The 22,033-nt window shown below is 40.9% G+C and overlaps 1 protein-coding gene across 3 annotated transcripts in view; it reads right to left on the reverse strand.

The window, feature by feature from the left end:
• ANO1 (anoctamin 1) overlaps positions 1 to 22,033 on the reverse strand; it is a 73,158-nt gene that overhangs the window by 3,255 nt on the left and 47,870 nt on the right. The window contains exons 11-26 of one of the 3 annotated variants that reach the window (XM_083863489.1): positions 20,612 to 20,676; positions 19,927 to 20,061; positions 18,480 to 18,640; positions 15,904 to 15,986; positions 13,382 to 13,453; positions 11,442 to 11,489; positions 10,178 to 10,252; positions 8,185 to 8,386; positions 7,014 to 7,125; positions 6,793 to 6,850; positions 6,576 to 6,676; positions 6,307 to 6,452; positions 5,034 to 5,186; positions 3,844 to 3,896; positions 2,081 to 2,265; positions 405 to 510 (exon numbers count right to left, since the gene is read on the reverse strand). In XM_083863489.1, the coding sequence (XP_083719615.1) occupies positions 405 to 510; positions 2,081 to 2,265; positions 3,844 to 3,896; positions 5,034 to 5,186; positions 6,307 to 6,452; positions 6,576 to 6,676; positions 6,793 to 6,850; positions 7,014 to 7,125; positions 8,185 to 8,386; positions 10,178 to 10,252; positions 11,442 to 11,489; positions 13,382 to 13,453; positions 15,904 to 15,986; positions 18,480 to 18,640; positions 19,927 to 20,061; positions 20,612 to 20,676 (1,755 nt within the window). Of the gene's footprint in view, positions 1 to 404; positions 511 to 2,080; positions 2,266 to 3,843; positions 3,897 to 5,033; positions 5,187 to 6,306; positions 6,453 to 6,575; positions 6,677 to 6,792; positions 6,851 to 7,013; positions 7,126 to 8,184; positions 8,387 to 10,177; positions 10,253 to 11,441; positions 11,490 to 13,381; positions 13,454 to 14,260; positions 14,273 to 15,903; positions 15,987 to 18,479; positions 18,641 to 19,926; positions 20,062 to 20,611; positions 20,677 to 22,033 lie in introns of all 3 variants that reach the window. The other 2 variants (XM_083863487.1, XM_083863488.1) reach the window with 2 other exon arrangements.

A 22,033-nucleotide genomic window follows, 5' to 3' on the forward strand; every position in this document is an offset into this window, starting at 1 on the left:
ACAGATTACAAGATTTCAGCTTCTTATTCAGATGCAAATTAAACTTTACCTCAGAAAACTTTGAAAATCTCATTTCTTGGCTAGCTCTAAAAATGATTTTAGATTAAACTTATGCTGCTTCAGTGAAATTGTTGTTGGCCTATGGGAGAAATTGGTGGGACCTAATTAGTATCAGCCTTGTGCTTTGCTGGTCTCTAAGGTCATTAAGTTCTTCTGCATCAAACCAGTTCAGGGAATCCCTGGGGATGAATTTTTCCACTGAAGATACACCAATGCCTGAGTGAGTGGGACAAAGAGGGTGATGAAGATGGGCAAATTTCTTTGGATTTTCCATGAAGCAATTGAGAAAGAAGATATTTCTTTGGTCCAACAACTTATTTCCAAGTGCCTGCAGTGTCACCTACCTGGAAAACTATCACAAATGCCAATCTTGCTGCTAGGACAGCCCAGAAATCCTTTGAAATGTCATATTTGTTTTCAGACCAGGGAGGTTCTCTATAATCTTTGTACCTGCAAAACAAGGCTCAGTAAATCAGGGGTGCAATTCAGAAATGTTAGCACTGGAAGGAGTTATGAACAAACAAACAGTTAATGGAACTGTCTAAAAGAAAGTTCACTGTATTAACCTCTCAGAAACAAGACACAGGTGAATCTCTCCCATAGCCTCAAAATTAAAGATTAATACATCTTATTACCCTCTGACTACTAAAAATAATATCAATTTTGCATAAGACAGAGTAAACTACACAGCTCAGGTGATTTATTTTAATACAGTTAAAAAGGCAACATATATTTTTCAGACTGATTTTAAAGACAAAAATACTAATCTCAGATTCATAGAACATGTTTAACACATGATTAGCAGAAGGTCGAAGCTAAATTTTGCCATGTGGAGAGAAGAGAATTTTTCCTTAGCTGTGGCTTATGGAAAATCTATGTGTTGATAAACAGGACCAAGAAAAATACATTAAATTCAAAACCACAGCATCCTGTCAATATTTTGAAAGAATTAGTGCTCTGCATTTTCAAATGATTTAAAAATCCTTGGGATATGGATGGGATTGGAAAAAGACAGAGGCTGGGAGTGGAAAGCAAATAAATCTGGCATTTTGCTTTTGGGTGACATTGCCAACACCTCCATTCTGTGCTGGAACATATTTGCCAACCTTGCTTAACCTCTGCCCAGAGAGCAGCAGGAGGAAACCAGGAGACAGTAAAAGCAAGCAAAGCTACTGCAAATGCAGTTTGGGTTGGTTTTGCTTTCATTTCTGAGCAAATTTTCTGTTTAGAAGTCATTTCACAGTATTAACTTGCACTATTCAAATGCATAAAGAATATAATGTTAAAAAATATGATTCAAAGGCAAGGTTTTTTACTTGGTCAGTTTATGTGATTTTTTTTAGTGTATCAAAGTCAGGTTTGTGTTTTTCTCCTCTGGAATCTCTTCCTTCCTTGCTCTCTTCTCCCTTTTCCTCCCTCCATTGTCCCCCTTTCAGCTTTGCTGGTCTAAGTACTTTCAGTGGCAATTTGGATTTGGCCCCCAGTTGTAATAATTCATAAGCTGAAATAGGTAACCATAATTGGAAAGAATAGATTGAAATTGTCAAAGGCAATGCAAGTTTCTCCTGTGTGATGGCACTTCGAATAAGTCCTAAATTCCAGTGCAGATAAGGATGCTACTGCACTCATCAGGAATTGGAAACTGGACAAAAAACAGGGTCATGTTCATTATATCATGACATGACATCAGAGTGACATAATTTTTTTCCCTTAAAGCACCATTGTGCTGTTTATGATTATTTGTTTCCTTTCCTAGAAAAGGGAGTCCATAAAAATAAAAATCTTTGCATGGACAAGCATGGAATTTAACTAATGCTAATCTCCATTTCCCAAAATAAGCAGTAAATCATATTCAGGTCTGTGATTACTTAATATGTAAGCCAGATATTCAAGGCAATGGATCCGTCTGATATAAAAGGTGCTTAAAAAAGGTATTGAAAATACAAGCAACCTGCCCCAGGAATGTCAGAATCTGCCAGCTGTGGAAACACTTTGCGTTAGGGATCATTCAAGAGAGTACCTGCATATCTGAACCTCGTAGCCAAGATCCAGGGGGTCGTTGGGAGCTGTTCCTGCTTGGAAATCGCTGACATTAAAAGAGGATAGTGTATGGTTGACGAAGCCATGCATGGTGCCATTCTCACTGTACATGTACAGGTACACGAGGCGTGGAATGAAGTCGGATGTGAATGAGATCACAAATGCCTGAGCCACAAGAGTAAAGAGTGAGCGCGGTACCCGGGCAGAGCTCGACTTCATCATCACACCCCAAACAACTCACACAGCTCAGGAGAGCCTGAGGGCCCTCAGAGTGGAGCATTCACTGCACCAGCAGGGGATTGTGCAGTGCCCACTCTCCCGAGGTGCAGCATATTCCCTGCAGTAGTGCCACACCAGCTGAGTGGGTGACAATCTGAGCCCCCCCAGAATGGAGCAGCTGTACCCCCCACAGCACGAGGGGAGAGCTACCACAGCTCTGCTTAGAGCTACCACAGCTCTGCTTCCCTGTGTCCCCATCACAGCTTCTCCCTGGTGCCTTGCACAAGGTCCAATTGATTGATTTCCAGCTGCTTTTCCGTCCTGCAAACAACCCACGGTGATTTGACTCTGTTCAAAGTCTCCTTGCATTGCATGAGGACGTTAACTGCGTGTGGTTATGAACTTCATCAGGATAAAAGGATGAGGAGACTGAGCCCAGTTTTATTTTTATGGTCACAAAAGTTGCATTTCATCCAGTTATTTAAAATTTTCTGAAAAGATGGTGGAGAAAAGGCTCGACAGCCAATTGGGCTGAGTTCCTCATGACTTTAGCCTTCCTCATTTATCATCATTATGAAACATTGCCACTGGCATAAATCTCATGTACATGTGGAACAAACACAGTACAAAATGTTTTACTTATTTTATGGTAAAGAGGAGCAGTACATTGATCAAAGAGGGAAAAATAACACTGGGTATTGACGAGGAGAGACTACGGAGAATGAAAGAGAAAAACAGAAATTATTTCCAAAGGAAAAGAGGAGAAATGGGAAAGACAAACTAAGGCAGCACACCAAAAGAATGGGTTTGCCATAGCACAACAGAACCCTGGGGACAAAGTGAAGGGATTTCAAGTCTGGATAATGTAACAAAACCACCAAAGGAGTCCATGGCCATGTGGCCATAAGCCCTACAGGGCCCCTGCTTTGCTGCACTACAAACATATTGAATTTCAGCTGGCCTTTGTTTTCATCTTTCCCCAGCTGGGGTGCAAGGAGGATGATCATTGTGGATGTCTATTCAGATAGAACAGTTTAGAACTACATGCTAAAGGGGCCTGCTAAATTTTTGTGAAATGTTGAAATGAACTTTTTTCAGGATTTTCCAAGCTCTCTGAGTGGGGACAATGCAGCTCAAGGGCAGATTTTCAATGGATAGCTCTGAGGAGCTGAACTGACTCTCATCTTGCCTAAAATAGCAAATTAAAAAACACATCTCAGCCCACTGATAGTATTTCAACAGAGTAAAAGTAAGCAGCTGTGGTCATATTTGTTTGAAGGACAGAACTGTTTTATGAAAACATTCTGGAAAAAAGCAGCCGTGACTACTTACTATTTTATATTATTGCTACTGCTATCACAGCTTGAAAATAAACACAGCAACTCATCCTCAAATATTTCCAAAGATTTCACAATCATATACTTCCACTTGATTTAAGGGCTTTTGTGCTGAAATAAAACTAATGGAGCAGAATGGAAAAGCCAGCCTATTGAATTCAAATTTAATTCATGCTGATTTACTTACATTTATGATGACAGCAAGCTTTCCAATACCTCTGAGGATATTATACCAGATTCCTAGGGAAAGAGACAAACAAGTAGATGCTGTTCTAGTCCTTAAAATTAGATATATTACATCTTTGGTTAACAGAATTAGGAGCATGTATGATTGTGCTGAGCTAGTTATATTTTAAATAGAAAAAGAACAAATTATAAAAAATTAATTTAATGGCTTGTAAGCAAAAGGAGCCCAACTTTTGGCACCTATTTTTTTGAGGTTCTGAAGAATGGGACTGAACTGCAATGAATTGCAATGAACACATTCTCAGAAACAAATAAAGGAAAATAATCAAAATCCCACCACAATCAAAAAAATCAGCATCACCCCTCCCAATCATGTCCACCAGCAACCTGAACCTGCAGCATCAAATCAGGGAGCCATAAAACATCCTCAAAACAAAGTCATGGCAAAACATGATTTGTTCTTCAAGTCTAGGATGATCCCAGGGCACAAGGATGAGCCCAAGGAAAAACTCTGCCTGTACTGCAGTAGAATGAATGTAGAGTTTAATAACAGATAAACCTCTCTGTTCTTGGCTCTGTAACAAGGACAATTATTTTATTTCTACTTCTATTTTTATTTTAATGAGCTTTTAGGTCGTAAGTAACCAGGTCTCCCATTACAAACACCTGTAGGTGTGAGCCCCCCTGTAAGGGCAGGACTGGGCTCTTGTCAGAGCCCAGTTCCAGCTCTATCTACTGCCGTTCTCATCCTTCTGACATTCCTGCTGAGCAGGGACAAAGGGATACATTTACAAACAGACTTTTGAGTTTCCTCTCATTCCCAAGGGGATTTCTAAGGCCAGCACAGCGTTATTAAATGTGGAAATTTTTGCTTCTGCACGAAAACTGGGCTGCCAGGAAGGGCTGTTGATGTCAGAAGCGTGTGAGATATTTTGCTATTGCATTGATCATTTTGATTTAAAAACTGATATTATTTACTGAATGAAATATTCATCTGAATTTATAGCTTTGGTCTTTCTATTTTAAAGGTAAAGCTTCAATAAATTACGACAATTCACAGGTAAGCCACAGCCGAATGTTTTGACTTTTCCTATAAATACCTCCCTGTTATTGAAACTAGCTCAGCATAATTATATCCTGCCATCAATCCAGGAATAAACAAACAGGGATACAATAACAATATCCACTTACCTATATCCTTTGCTCTCACTGCTACCGGTCTCCTCAGCTCAGTAACAAATTTTTTGGCATCCAGACGGATTTCAATTATGTTGTTCAATAAAGCAAACAAAGGTGCCAGCGGGAAGGAGGCAACAAACAAAGTTACAAACCCAAACTGGATAACTGAAAAGAAGAAGAAGACATTTCAGTGCCTGTTGTCAGTATTTAACAAATGCACCCAACACCACGTCAGTGCCAGCCCCTAAAACTTCTGACAAGTTGACAAGACTCAATCCCATTTTCTGTGTCAGGCACAGTTTGCATGATCTGTTTGGGCATGGAAGGGCAATTTGTCACCTTGTAAAAGGCAAGGCAATAGTAACAGAAGGATGGGGAAGCTCCTAAAACAATTTTTCCGTGGGCAGAGCTGGCACAGGAGTCACCTGAAGGAGTGGGATTATGGCAGTGACTGTGTGGGCTCTACCTAAAGTTGCCATCTTCCACCTGGCAGGTTTTTGGCCTTCACCAATCCCACTGGAAGCTTTGGAAAGGACATGGCTGATTCCTGCCTCTGCCAGGAATAACTTGCTTCCTATAACCTGGGATCATATTTGCTTTTTGCATGGATGTCACACTCATCCTGGTACTGCCAGTGCTCATCTTTCTCCTGTTACTTCCAAATGCTGATCTCAGTAACCGCATCTTTTCTTATTTTTAGGAACTGGCAGCCTTGTAGTTTGTACCATTGTACCCATCTGCTTCAAGTACTCTGAACATCAAGGTCACCAGATATTCTATTTTGTCTCACTCAACATAAGATATTAGTTGAGAAAAAATAAATTCTGTGTGATCTGTCAAGTACAACCAGGTCTACAGACTTGCATCACTCTCATAAGATTTAGTTCAGATATCAGATAAAAGACTCTGGTGTGGAAATTATCAAATCTGAACTAACTTATTTCCAGTGAAGGGTTCAACTGATGGTAAAATACGCCTCACAATCTCAAGTAGATGCCACTTCATCATTTGCATTTGAAACCTGACAGTGATGTGTTACATGGTTTGAAAGAAAACATCTAAAATATCATTCTAAAGTGAGGGGTTACAAACAGCAGAGAGCACAATTTAGCCCTCCAGCAGCCAGAGTTGGCTGAAACACGCTCCAGCCCAAGACTGCACATGTTAATAATTCAGTTATCTCATATCCACTGTCTGCTGAATGTACAGTCTGAAAAGCTCAGCTCTCTGTCCCAGTTAGTCACAATAATTATGGTTTGAAATGCCTTCTTTCCACCTCACTCACTCATTTCCATGTACTCAGGGGTGAGTCCAGCAAAGGGCTCGAGGTTATAGTCCACTTCATAGCGCTGCTTCTTCTTCATGTGCTCTTCATGGTCTAGAGAACGCCGACGCTTCAATTTCAAGTATCGTATAAACTTCTTCATTTTTCTGAGGGAAATGGAGACAATTTGCTGAGCATTCCATTTTGCTCACCCAGTGCTCATTTCTCAGTTACTTTACATTGCCAGGCACAATAATTAAAAAGAAGAAAGCAAAGAAGTTGCTACTTACGGAATGCCAATCTCAAACAAATTGTTCTGGATCAGCTGCTTGCCCAACATGATAATACTGAGCTGGATACACAACTCCATTAGGCAACCTCCTGGGGCACACTGGGGTGGACAGAGCAGAGGTCAGTCAGAACATCTCCTCCACCCCATCCATCCATCCATCCATCCATCCATCCATCCATCCATCATGATCCCAGACAGGATAGAAATTCAATTACCTCCTCCATTCGGAAGGAATGGAAAATGTAGACGTAGTCACCTGGGCGTCCAACAAATCTAGGGCACAATGGTTAGAGTTAAAAACATCAGATGGGTTTTATACTTTCAGTACTTGATTCCTAAAGTAATTTATGTCTTACTCCAGGCCTCTGAGTGGGATGTTTAACCCTGAAAAGGCCTCCAACAAGCTGAAACCCCAAACAGCCCTCTCATCACTCACCGGCCTTTGAAGAAAGCCACATAGAAAATGGGGGTGTAGGCATTGACAAATTTCAGCAGGAAAGCCTTGAAAATCAGCCGCTCCTCGAAGTTCTTGTCTGTCTTTGGTACCTCTGGAACCAAAGGGACATGGATGAGAAACATTAAAGAAATGATCTTACCTGGAAACATCTCAAGATCTTATAAATGTGGGGTTTAGAGAACACTGGCCACCTTTTAAACAGAGGGATATATATGTATATTGATATATGTATATATATATATATATATATATAAAAGCAGTACAGCTGCACTGAGGTCAGTGGTCAATCTGTTGAGGATCCCATCAGCCAGACACGTTACAACAGCAATTCCAATTTCGTTCCACACCTGCCTTATTGGAACCCTGGGCATTGAGAATTTCAGACTCTGTGCTGACAAACACTGACCCCCAAGAAAACACTGCATTGGACCTGAAGCCGTGGAAAAGGCTTCCAAAATTGAGTGACAGCACTGGGATTGTGGGTGTGCAATTAGAATTGAAGTGTGTAACATCACATGGTGGAAAACTTAAGAGTTTAAGGGTTTAGAATATAGTAATAGATATATAAAGCAAGATGGAGGTTTTAGGGTGGAGGCTGAGTCCTTTTTCACCTTCTCCTTCATGGACCTCGGTGGAATTTTGTAATTGGACAGGAAAGTCCACATTGTGGGCCATGGGTGGTTGGTTATTGTGTTAAAAGTAAAAATACTTTAGGTGTCATTTCTTAACTGGACAGTTTATCCTCAAAAGGCTTTATAGAGAAGGAGATACGGCTCCATTTTTACTTTGCTATCTAGAAGTGCTGTAGAACTCAGGCTTGTGAGACTGTAATATAGATAAGAATTATGAAACACCTGAGCCCAAACAAGAAACACCGTCTCATGCATTTAATCCTGACTCTGGAAAAAAGAAGATAAAACATAACACTGCCTGGCCTTCATGACAATCACTTGTAGATGAGCAAAAACTTAACCTGAAAAGATTTCAGGACCTTCTGTTACTGACAATTTTTTGGAAATTATAATTAAAAAAAAAGCTCTGCAGTGGAATTTTAGCTACAGCTTTGACTGTCCCCAGCTTTGCTCATGAGCCCCGGTGACCTGGGTGCTCTGATTTAACAGCCCTGTGCAAGCTGAAGGCTCCAACGCACCGATCTGTGTGAGCCACCTGGCGATGCAGCCGTAGACCTCGTCCAGGATGATGATGACCACCAGGTTGATGATGACGGCGGTGGCAGTGACAGTGACGCGGACGCTGGAGCGCCCTGAGGGCGTGGAGCTGATGGCCAGGGCAGCAGCCGTGGAGATCCTGTAGATGATCACTCCGAACACGATGGCAAAGGTCAGCCCCACCTGCAAGGGAGAGCAGCCCAAAACCTCACCAAATATTTACCTTGGTTGGGGATTTAGGAATAACCTTAAAAATGGGGTCACGCCCCAAGTCCGACCAATACTGCGTTAAGGGTTTGATGAACTGTGGGAATGGAGCCTTGTAGTGATGCACCCCACACCCCCAGCAGTGCTTACAAATAGGGAAAGAGGTTCAATTTACCTATGGACATGTTTAGCTGGAAGATTCTGTGGGTTTCTCATTGTAATTGGCTCGGAGCCAGCACAGAAGTGTGGATTGGACTCCGGGAATGTTACACAAAGACTGTTGTTACTCTCATTGGGCCAAAGGCCAAAAAGCCCACCTAGGTTGTTAAGTACTAAAGACAGAGAACAAAGAAACTCCACGCTTTTGGAGGTGCTGGAGCAGGGTGTCTGAGATTTCTCAGGGACCTGTGAGCAGCTTATTATTTGTTTTCTGTAATGTTTGTTATTTTGTTATTTTTTCTTTATTAAACATTCTGATTTACAAAACACCTTTGAGGAGCAGTCTCACTCAAATTGATTATAGCCACTTCTCTGCCAGGCTGGCCCTCTGAAGTGTGGGTCAAACCCATACTTGAAAATCACATGAAAAAGAATGACACCGTGATGCCACAATCGCAGGGAAAAGGCTTTTTTTTTAAAGGCATCTAAATGTAAATTCCATGCTTAGCAGTATTAAAAAATGCTACATATTACTAATAAATTCTAAAATACTACATATTACTCATGAATATAAATAATGACTGTCATTAACATAAACACTAATGTTAAAAGTATTAGTGGGCTTGCTTTCAGCCCTGACATGGTATTTCCTCTGTGATAAACAAAAAACCCCAAATTTGAAATAAATGGGAGTATTTCAGCTTTACTCTACATACCGGCCTTCAAATCCCTTACTCAGGCTCGCCATGCTCTCATAATCACAAACTGAAATTTAATCTGATTAGAACAACACACTTCCTGGCACAGTAAAATCTCTCTCAATTTTTCATTGCTTAAATAGAAGAATGATTTTAAAACATGATTCTCAAAACATACTGATACTGAGCATGTGAGATTTGCTGCATTTCTCTTCTTTGAAAATACAAATATTAAAAAAACTCCAATGCTAAACCAAAAGCCCTACCACAAAAAACCAAATTAATTGACTTAGTCTAGGGAATTTTACCTTTGGAAAGGGTTTAAGCTTTTTTTTATGTATCTGCCAACCTGTTCCATGACTTGAATTATTATTATTTCTGTCAACATTTGTTTAAAATGCTGATGCTTTATCAGCAAATGGAAGAAGGCTGTTCTCATCATTATTTTACCTTTTCTTTGAGTTAAGTGCTCTGTTTGCAATTCTCCTGTTAGATGGGATAGCTCCAAATTTGACTGATTTATTAAAAATCGTTGCAATTATGATTGCAACTGGCAACATCATTTCTTTCCTAAAGTTTGATTATAAAACTGATGTTGGTCTCTACTTCCTGACCACCTCCTGAGAGAGCTCTCTGTACTTTTTAAGCTTCATCCCATCAGTGATGTGGGAATTTCCATTTCTGTGCCCTCACTACCCTATTTTAGTATTCTTTTTTTCTTTATTGGAAAGAGGCAGCAAAGTAGAAATTCAAGCTCTTGAAAAGATGTCATAAGCCAGTAAAATGCTTGAATTTTTTTCACTGGGAAAAAGCCATTTTGAACCACATCCACCTGATAAAGTTTCTATCACTTCTCTTCCATACAATGACTCAGTAACAGAAATTTCAGGTTTTGCCAGGCAATGCTTACCATGAAGATGATGCCAACAAAATTGGTTAAATAGGCTGGAAAACGGTCCTTCCACGTCAGCTTCTCTTTATCCGTCTGAAAAGAAAGGTGCATTTAATAAAGAAGGAGAATGTGATTCTGCACATGTGATGAAAACAAGAGAGGGGGAAGAAAAGGTTGGCAAAAGCACAACCACTTAGGAGATGCAGACAACAGTGTTTACAGTCACAATTCCACACAGGCAAATTGTTTACTCCGTATCCAGGTTCTAGTTAGTCAAGCGCCTGCGCTGGGAGTATAAATAAACCAGATTTTTCTGTGTACTTTTTGAAGGAAACATGCAAATAGGCTGTCATAAGCCATGAAGTAAGGTCTCTCTTGCTGTTAAATATTTTCTTTTGCTTTCCCTAGAAAAAATCCCTGTCCTTCCTCTCCTCCTCCACAGTTAATATCTGCAGCTCTGCTGTTGCACAACTGGTTCCACTGAAATACAGGTTTAAGTATTAAATTAATTCATGCTATGGAGTAGTTCCAAGGTGAATGTTCTGTTGACAGGGAAGATTTAGTTTTGGTGTGTGGTAAGACTTGAAATTCCTTTGATATGAGTGATTTTTAACTTTACCTGAGTATTCCCACGGTATTCAATGTACTACTGTAGGAGGAATTATAGAAGGGGAGCTGGAATGAGGTGATCTTTAATATCCCTTCCAACCCAAAGCATTTTGTTATTTTCTATATAACAACTCCCTACATTCTCTGAATTCCCTAAATCCAGTCAATCAACCACTGCCTGAACTTTAGCTACAAAATATTCATCTAGAAAAAGGTTGCTCCTCTGGAGTCCTGCACAAAGTTGGATGTCTGGAATTGTTTTGAAACACCAGAAAATGATCAGCAAAAGGAACATCGCAGAGGATGATGCACATGTAATGCACATAAAATATTGCTCAAATTCTATTTTTATGACATGCACGTTGTCTCAGGGAAGTGCAAGCGGCTCTTTCAACATGTGGCCCATGCTCCTCTGCAAAACATAATATCCAGGATGGGAAATCTAAGATCAGCCATGCACTGCCATTCCCAACTCATAGACCAGCGTCCCAAAAAGTGCTCAAGGAACCAGGGGAGGAAGGGGAAGGAACCCAGAACTGAATGGGAATATTAAACAAAGGTTCAACAGCCATAACCAAATTGATTTGTGTCTTCCATAATTACTCATAATTTGAGTTTCTCCATAAGTTTGAATAAAAAGAACCAATTTCACCCCAGCCATGACTGTCTTAACTCTTTGTCTCCATTTGTTTGCTGTCTCTTCTGGAAAATATCGGTGCTTCTGATGGCAGTCAAAGGAAACAGAAAAGGGTTGGGCAATATGGCATTACAAAGCACTGCTCAATTAATTCCATTATTTAACTCCATATTCTCCACTGACACAGCACTTTAGCACAAGTGAATGCTCTGTTAGTTTGCTTAAGGCTTTATGTTTCAGCTTTAAGTTAATAAAATATAACAGCAACAAAAGAGAAATGCTTGCCCCAAATCCTAGCGAACATCAGGCAATCCTGCAAAGGATATTCCCTTTTTAATACAGGATTGTGCTCTGTTTTCACTTTTATGAGGTGTAAAGAATGCCCAAATTGTTTTTCTCCTTTATTTTTTTTTTCAATTAGACTTCTCTTGAAAAAGCTATAAGCAATTTTGGTTTAGCTTTAGATATTTTTTCTTTAAGAAGGTTTCCCACTCTTACAACTGTCGAATTTGAACTTTAACACACCAGATCCCAATGAAAGATAACCACCAAGTCTTTCAGAAAAAACTTCTTTTTCTCACGTTTCCCAAATTAGTAACATCCAAATTGAACACAGCCCAAAAACTTATAAATAGTCTGGTTAAAAAAACAATAATAAAAATCCTTTCTTAATTGCTCAACTTTCATTCTCCAATATTAGAGGGCCACCATTCATTAATTGTCTGATTAGTCTTCCACATTTAAGACCCAAATTCAGATTATACTCAAAAGTACAGCAAGTTACAGGTTTTTAGCAGAATACAGTAAAGTCTGTATCCACAATTGTTTACCCATCCTTTCACAGTGCAGCAACCCAAATTGTTTCTCTTCTGCAAGGGATTTAAAAAGGGATTTGATTTGCTTATGGCCCTGAACCACTTACACACAGCATCCAATAGATTAATGGGAACACACCACCAGCAGCTCTGCAGCATCTTTTTAGAGGGGCCCAGTGGTACTCAAGTATAAATTTACTTTAGCACTCATCTATATGTGTTGCCCCTAAAGAATGTAAATGTTACTGCAGTTGTATTTTCACAGACTTGTCATAAAATCCCAGTTTAGGAAACGGTTCCATGTTGTGGCGCCACTGGCAACAGACACGAGAAAGGAAATTCTGCCAAGTTTTATACTGGAGTTTTTACTTCTTTCATTAAAACCACAGCACACAAACCTACCTGAGGTTATTCTCCCTTGCAATGAAGGGGGAATAACCTCAGGAAGGATGGGGGCATCATTGTGCAGGGGAGAAAAGGAGCTTTTCAAAATCTTTCTGCTGCTGGCAGGAAAGGAATTCCAGCTCCAGCAAAAGGGCAGGGAAGCTGCTTGTAGGGATTGCACCATCCCTTGGCAAGAGACAGGTGCTCCTGGGGTGACTGGCAGCACCTTTCTCACAGTGATGTAAAAGAGCAGGTTCAGAGCAGAAGTGAGCACTGCCTCGTTCAGTGGGATAAAAGGGGAAGCTGTGTTTTTAAAAGGCAAAAAGTTATTGCCAAAGCTGGAATTCAGAGTGGAAATCGGAGTTAGTACTCTTCATTAATATTTTTATTTGCAGAGAAAGTCCAGCAAGATAGAGAACTTCTCCTGAGAGGCTTTAGGTACTTTTACTGCACAGAACAAGATGTTTCATTGCAGTTTTCTCAAACTTGATTTATTACAGTTTTCTCAAACTTATTAGCATTAGAGGAGCACCTCTTTGATGAGGCTCAATTAGATTCCCTGAGACACACTCCTGAATCTAATTAGTAAAGACATTTCTAGATTTAATCAGGTCTTGTGCCTGGCAGACCCCGAGCATCTCATGTATGGATGAAGACATGTGGAATTTAAACACAGTGAGCATTGACTATTTGTTACCTATTTCTTAATCTTGGGTCACTGCCTGCTGTAACAACCTTCTTTTTCATAAGTGAAAGAAATTAATGTTGTTATCATACCTCTTTATGTTTGTGTTCTTTTCTCAATGATTTTTCTAAAACTTTTGCTTCGTATTCTGCTCTTGGATGATCCTGTAAAAGAAGTCATGTTTAATAAAAAAGCAACATCACTTATTTTCTCTATCAGCTACAGATGAACTCTCTGCAGGTCGATTTCCTGATAATTTCTGAGTTTTCTAGCTGAATTCCAATTCACTTGGTACGTCATTCATGTCAATTGATAGTTGGCTATAATTTAAAAAATGTTAAATCCTGTGTCTACAGGAGCAACTGCAGAACAATTTGGACAGCAATATGCAGTGATCTGTAGATTAAATTTAATGTATGAAATATGCAGCACAACCTGCAGACAGCATGGCTCATGGTGCTTGAATTATAGTTACCTCTATTTTTGATAAAAATGTCATTAACTAATTTCAGTGATCCTCAGCTCATGAGGGGATTAATTTTCTGCTGTAAGTATGCAAAATACTTGGCTTTGGGATCCTATAAAATTGTCATTTGGGGTGTTCCCCTAATTCTGTCCCGGACACCATCCACAGATTCTCCATCTGCATTGCAGGAACAGGTGCAGGAAACACTTGGAAGTAAGAAACAGCCAAAAGATTGAGGAAGATTCATGGATTCAGAATTCTCGATAATTACGCATTCATAGAAGAGTCAGAATTCAAAGTTATGCATTGGATGGGAAACAGAACGGAGCTGAAAAAAGTCTGAACAAGTGGAGAGGGGAAGGGTGTAAAGGCAAAGCAATCAGTGGGAATTCCAAAGAAAATCTGATGCTTGAAAAAGGAGAAATGGAGATCAAAAGATGGCATTCATCAGTAGATATGGAATAAAAAAGGTAGGAGCGATTTAAAAAAAAAATGTTTTCCAAACCTTGACTGCCTCCTTCAGGAAACCAGAAAAAAACCACGAAAAACAAGAAAAAACAAAAACAAATAAACAAAAATTTGATTACTGAACTGTTGCAGGTCATATTGTATTTATATATTAAAAGTTACATAAAACAAACATAGGTACAGTGGGTGGTTAGACACTACCAGAGAAAACCCAGTCTATTCATGTTCTATATTAATTAACGTTACTGCAAGTATTCTGTGAAGCAGGCATCCCTAAAAACACCAGAAAATGAGATCCTTTGTGCTTTAGCATTTCACCCAAAGCCCTGACTGATTCTAGCTTAAGTTTCCACCAAATCAGCAACAGGAGAATCTTAAATTCTTCAATTAAATCCATGCTAAACTCATGACTATATTATTAATCACTGAGCACCAAAACCACGGAATAAAATATACAGAATTGACAGCTGCTGGTTTGGCTGTGCAGAGCTCTGAACTCAGACATGAAGCAGACATTGGAAAGATACACTTAATCCTCTCCACTTTCACGGATGCTAACAAGTTACCAAAAATAAAGGAGCATATAGCGTCCAGGAAATAAATCCCTATATTCTCCCCCAGAAAACAGGTATGGACCAGCACAGAGCCTGCTGACACAGGGCACCTAAATATATTATGGAGGAGATCAACATATTAAGGGGAGATAATTCCAACAGAAAGGCTCTGGGAGCGATGGCTGTGCCAGGCTAAGCGAGCTGCAGGGTGTCAGACCCAGGGAAGGCTGCTGAGGTTTGTGGTTCACGTGAGCAGTATTTGTTGTGTATCTGTTTGGGACATCTAGAGACGTGACAAGGGAGGTCATACTTCTTTTAATAACAACAGCAGGGCAAGGCTGGGGGCTGGGACTGTGCTCTGCTCCGGGGACGTGTCTCCTTTATTTTCTGTAAAGCGGCAAAATCGAAACCAAAAAGGTGGGAAACAGTTTCTCAGCTGACTGAGGGTTTTCTCTCCTTTCCTTCTAAAACTTCATTGATTTTGAAAATCTTTTTTCATACGGATTTGGCCCTTTTCTCCTTTCTGCCCCTTAGCAGATTTAGTATAAAACTGGTGAGGGATATTAATATTTTTTTTTCAGCCACTGCAAAAAACTCCACCACCTCCACATGGTGTCCCTCCCCATGCCTCAAGCCCACATGTCTGGCAATGCTTTCTGAGGTATTTTCCAAGTCAGGGCTTGATCCTGCATCGTTAAAGTTAATAGGAATTTTTCAGTGCTTTTTTTTTACGGCGCTGTAACTTTATCGGCTTCAATGCACTCATTTCTGATTTACAGCAGTGTGTGATGAATGAGGTCCTTGGCTCTTGGCACCCTGACTTCAGCCCAGCAGAAGGTCTGAGCTGTATATTCCATGCCTACACTGCTAGGTGTGACCCCACTGCACACTTCAAAAAAAAAAAAAAAAAAAAAAAAAAAATCACATTTTGTGGCTATACAATTACGTTCCCATGGCAACAGGACCAGACTAGTCATGCCCTTGCTGCGAAAACCTCAAATGGTTCATGTATAGGGATTTTCCTTCTTCCTGTAGGATGGAACCCTCCCAGGAACATGAGGCAAAGTCTGTAAGGTCAGGGCAACAGCAGGGTGGAAAGCAAAGAGTCAGAACTGAAGGAACAAACCTCCTCCTCTTCAAACCCAGTCAGGTCCCACCTGTAGTTGAGGCGCATCTGTTTTCTCTTCCAGTGCTCCATAAAGGTGGCAGCTGAAACAACACATTAACATGTAACACAGATTACCACAGAACTTCATTTCTCTTTTCTTTCATTCAGCAGTCAGGTCTGGCTGGGAAACACTGATGTGCCAGAAGCCAAATGTTTTACCCAGGTGAGCTGAAAAAAGGGCATTTGTTATATCCACAGCTTCATGTAGGAAGATGGCTGCAATTTTTAAGGGGTCAAAGGAAGCCAGCCAGCCAAACTTATTTAAATATTTGTATGTGTGACTAATAATATTATTGGTCTTCAACTGCATATTGTTTCATCTCTGAGTCAAAAAAACCTGAATCTCATCTGTACAAAATAGGAATGATTTCCCTTGTACTGGTGGCAGAGTTATTCCCTCAAAGGTATCAAAAGAAAGCATTTTAATATCGTTATAATTACAACCATCTAGTGGCCACAATAGTGTGGTTGGCTCTAATCATCACACTCAAACTCAAACACTCTGAAAGGTGCATGTGGGCAGGCATGAAAGAGGAAGCCTTTAAGAGTCTTAATCATTAAACACCCAGCCATTTTCTTTTTGATGGAGAAGGCTCAGAGGAAAAAAAAAATCTCGTCAAAGCAATTCTCAAGTCCCCATGAATGATCCCAGCCTATATCAGTCTATCTGCGCCTGAGACCAAGCGAGTTCTCAGAGGACATATTTAGTTGCTGGGAATACACCAGTGTTGTATAATAAATAAGTGATTATGAAAGAGGCAAGTCTACCAAGAAATGGTGTTCCCAGGGGAGCTTCCCACAGTGAGTATTAACAGATGTGCTCAGAAATGTTCATATCCAGAAAAAACAGAGGCAGGGAGAGGGTAACAAAGTTGAACAGAGAGGAAAGGACACCCTCTTGACTGGAGCCAGGCTGGGGCCATGACATTCATTCGCCTTCCAAGTGAAACTCTGATGTGGAAAAGCTACAGCTGAGCCCCTTCACAAGCCACAGGCTTCCCGTGAATCAGGGTGGCCAGAGCTGTGTCTTCAGAGGGTCCCTGTCTCAAGGACATGGAATTGCCTGTCCTCTCCCTGCCACCAACAGTTCTCATGCTGGGTGGGGGCTGCAGCTTCCATTTACAGCCACAGATATGGCAAATGAACCAGATGCTACTGGAAATCCCCCTGTGGCACTGATTTACAGCAGGGCAAAAGGAGAGGACAGTGTCAGTATTGTACCACGTGAAACTTTGCACTGACTCCAAAGAGCTTGAGGAGTTTGACATCCCAATTCAAAACCTTCTCAGATTTTGTGCAGGGCCCAGAACCTGGCTTCTGCCAATCTGCCTTACTTTGCACAAGAGTGTGAAAAAATGGATGAATAGACCCACAGTTGCTTGCTGTGGGAAGAGAGGCAAACTTTTACTTTTTGGATAACAAGAGGATAACATGCCAAGATCCATGTGGGGCTCACACTAATGGTAAATGAGGCAGACCAAAGCTGACACTTGACTTTCCTAATGGTACTTGATAATAAGCTCTCAATGCTGTATTTAAAACAATGTTATCCCAAACACAGACTCTGGCCAAAAATTAAAATTAAATTATGTTGACTTTTACTTAAATCAGTTCAGATGAATGGTAATGTACAAACTGTTCCCTACGTACTGGAAGGGATAAAAACTCAGGGTGTATTATTAAGATGCAATATAATCCAGAACAGGTTATGTTAACTCACTACAAGGTGTACAGGAAGGCTTGTGCTGCTCTCACTGCTGCTGGGAGTACGTGGCCATCAAAGCTCCTCTCCCCTAGAGCCCATTCCTGGAGCAAGGAGGTTCCCCACCCATCCCCAGCAGGGAGGGGAGAAGCCCTCCACAACCATTCCTGAAGACATCCTCACACAGATTTCATGAGAGGGTTCACATTTTGACCCAAGTGCTACAGACATGCCCAGAAAGGGCTCAAAGCATGAGGGCAGCATCAGGATCAAGAAAAATCCCTCTCCACCACTGTTCCCTCTTCCCAGTCTCCTTGCATGATGTCTGCCTGCTGATAAACCTAATTGCATCTCACAGCACACTCAGGAATCAATGTTGGTTTGTCCTGAAGACGCTAAAGGCCATTACACTTCCCCCCAGAGCCCTCCCCTCAACCCCAGAGTACATTAATACATTTCTTCTGTAATGTTCTAAAGTGGAAGCTGGCTCTGTAAGGACTTTTTTTTTTTTTTTGGCAAGCTGTGCAATCCCGTTAATGAAATTTTGACATACCACGCAGCAGTTTTATGACAGATGCTTAACAATTTCATTTGCTATTCAGCTTGAGCAACTTTCTGAATTTTAGCCTCCAGACCAGAATATAAATTTGGGTGTGACAGTTTCATGGGAAAGAAAAGAAAAAAAAAAAAAAAAAAAGGGAAGAAGAAAAGAAAGAGACGTTCTTTGTATCATTAACTGCCTGTGTATAAATATACTGCTTTATCTCCTCTGTTTCTTCCTGTTGTGTTTTCAATAATTAAAAGCTTAACATCAAGGCATAGATCTTCTTACCCCAGAGAGCCATGAAGACTGAGAAGAAGACAGTTGCAGGGTTATCAAACAGATGACTCGCACGGGCAGTGGCACAAGCAGAGCTCATCTTCCAGTAACTGCACGTTTTGTCACACAAGGGACACATGGTGATGTTGTTTCTCTGGTCACACATCTCCATACTGCAACAAAGCCACAAGAGAAGGGAAAAGCACAGTCAGGAGCACACAGGAGCACACAGGCTCCAGCTCTGTGCTCTGGTGATCTTTTCTCCTCTGGACAGCAGCTGTTTCTGTAGGATCACTGGATACCATCCTACATCACTGCAGGGGCAGAAATCCTCATGTCATGCTGTCTCCCTCCCTCCTTCCTTCCCCAGCTCTGTTTCCATTCCAGGGAATAAGAGGGAACATTAAGAAAGCCATAAGGCTCAATGCTTTCCACTCTAAGATCTTACAGAACAAAATAAATAAAAATAAAATAAAACACTCCTGTTTTGAAATACAAACTACAGTAATAGATAAGGTACAAGGGAAATGCTGAACATCAAGAGACTGGAGTTCAACCAATTTATCTCCTCTATGCTCCATCTGTGAAATAGCAACAGTGACCCTCCCTTTGACTTTCTTCAACTGTTGGACACACTACAAAGCAGTCTTAATGAACAAAAAAAAAATTAAATCTATTTTTTGGTACCCATTATCTGCTTGTTATTCAGGGGGCTGGTGCTTGTTGTACAAACCATGTAATTTGCATCTCCATCCGATGATGCATGCAGGGCGAATAATGCAAAATCAGAGGACTTTAAAAATGTTTCAATACAAAACTTGCTGAGAGATTAAAAGTAGGAGGACATCCAGATTTTGTTGATGTGATCACAGTAGCTTATTTGAGGGATGTATATTCTTGATGCATCTCTCTGTCACACAATGCCCTCCTCAGCACTCTGTGCTGGTAAGCACCAAACCCCCTCATTAGCAGAATTTTGCTGGTTTGTTTTAACATAATGATCCAAGTTTGGGAAAAAACCCAACCACCTGAGCAACTGGCCAAGATTTATTTTTAGGCCATCAATGCAAACTCCCCAAGTAATATTAACAATGAATGCTAATGAGATAGAAATGGGCTGTTCTCTGCCCTTGGGAGAACTCTGTGGCTTACTGGAAGCTGAGAACAGGGGGGGCCTGTGGAGGTGGATTAATTTTAAGCACAATTTCTTCCAAAAGACGAAGCGTGAGGATGGAGAGTTTTAGGAACACACCATCCTGCTGCAACAGCCAGTTGGCACAGATGGGAACAGGGATTGGGGTCTTGGGATGTGGGTGGCACAGGAGAAGACCCAGGAACAAGAAACCTCAATTTCAGCTGTGCTTGGCCTACATATTATTGACAAAACACTTCTAAAGTGAGACAACTTTGAGCTTGAAGTGCCCTCCAACAACAGAATCTATTTATTCTTCCAATTTACCTGGGTATATTCTCATCCACAGTTGCACAGCCATAGAGGAAAACGATAATCCCTACGATTGAAGCTGGAATGAGCATTTGTGTATAAACTCCCAGCCAGGCAAAATATAGCCCGATCTTCTCTCCAAAGTATTTTCTGAAATACATTTAGAAAAAAAGAAAAAAGAAATGAGAGTGAGAGAGAAATATTTCCTATTTCTTAAAATATAACGTGGCTAAAATTATGAATCACATCTGGATTAGGCATGGAGAAAGTAAGATCTGATGACCTGTGGGAATTTTTTTCTTCTCAGAGGACTCTCTTTCTCATGATGCTTGAAGTCCATCCAGAGATACAGGCACCCTGAAAACAAGTTTGTCCCACTGGTCATTTTTTCCCCCCACTGTGTTTCTGCTGTGCAAATTGGTATCTTTAGACCTTAAAAAGACACCTCATTTTCTTCAGAGAGTCTCAGGTCTTATCACGAGCAAAGAAAATTAATTAGAAATATATCCCCCGCAAGCTTTCACACTGTGTGGGATATATCAGCACATCCTAAACTCACAGAGAACTCCTCTTCTCCCAGTGAATTTCCCATTCTATGGAATCCCCCCACTGAGGGCAGCATCCCCCCAGGGGCATGAGCATCCCTGCAGAGCTTCATCTCTGCCCCGTGGAAACTCCAGGCCAAGGGCCAAACTCTCACCTGACCAGGTCGATGGGCTGGTATTTATAAAACACTCCGTAGCTCGCCCATTCCTCACACAGGAGCTGGAAAACAGAAAGGCAAGAGAAAGGTGAGAGCTGAGGTTGAAGCACCTTCTCGCCACGCCAGGGTTCCAGCCCAAATCATGCCAACACACTGCGTTAAATATTAAAAGTAAATGTGATGGTTTGGCGTGCTCCAGCACAGGGATGAATTCCAGCAGGTTAAAAGGAGCTGGGCTGATGGATACCCACAGCAGAGACAGGGATAACAGTGCTGGTTTTGTGACTTGTAGGCTCAGTTGCCCTTTTCCTGACACTCAGCCTCCTCTGGCACAACTTCAGGCCATTTTGCTATAATTCAGCATCCAGCAAAAGGTGCTGGGCTGAGGTGCCTCAAAGGGCTGCATTTAAATTTTTTGTCAGCTTTAAATCACAAGAAGTCAGTGATTTCCACTCTTCCTTTTTTTGTCAGGATGTGGGCCAAGGAAAACAATGATCCCCGTTACTGATTTGCAAAACTGAATGTCTCACAAAAATAGGTTCCTCTGAGACCTTCAACTTATCCTTCATTTTGTAAAATATATAAATAGTGCTTCTCAAACCTGACTTTTTTCCCCTCAGTCAGTTCAGCCAACAGAGTGATATAAGAAATTAAACTCAATGGGGAAACGAAGAGCGAAACCAGTATCAGTACAGGGAGGGCAACAGGATTAATCTTGTTCCTAGACCAAACAGGATGTTATTCCCTAAACTCCAGGCTATTTTGCCATGGGAAACTTGACAGATGTCAAACTCCTACATGTCTCCAGTGAAATGCAGCAAAAAAACAAAGGGCAGACCAGAGCCTGGCCACTGCCCATGCCCATTCCTCCTGCTCACACTTGATCACAGAGAAGTCCCACAGCAAACAACGTTCCTACAGCAATTTTGGAATTCTCCTGCCAAACCATTAATGGAGAATTTCCAAGCTGAACTGCTGTACTTATATAAATGGCTTGACTCGTTTAAAAAAAACAACCCCAAAAAACAAAGCAACTTCTCAGCTTTTGCAGAAACGTGACGTCAAAAATGTGAGTGGGCTGTGGGTTTTCCCTTCTGCAACCCCAAATCATTCATCATTATTAACTTCCTTACAACAGTAAGGGCAGGAACTGAAACTCAACAGCAGGCCTTTATTAAACAGCAACATTCTTGCAAATTTTATTTTTATTCTGCTTTAGGTGCCTTTCAACCACATTTTCCAAAGGTCTAAGGCCAAATGCCTGTGTCTGGGAAGGAATGATCTGGGACACCTCAACATCCACGTGCAGCACTAGCTAAACCCCTTCTTTTTATAGATATATGTATTTTTAATTTAACCTTTAAAACTAAGTTTATGCTGGAAATCAGATTCCTTTTCTGTGATCTAAGCTGGTCAGGC

This window comes from Zosterops lateralis (genome assembly GCF_965231275.1).
Source record: "Zosterops lateralis genome assembly, chromosome: 6".
Lineage (NCBI taxonomy): Eukaryota > Metazoa > Chordata > Aves > Passeriformes > Zosteropidae > Zosterops > Zosterops lateralis.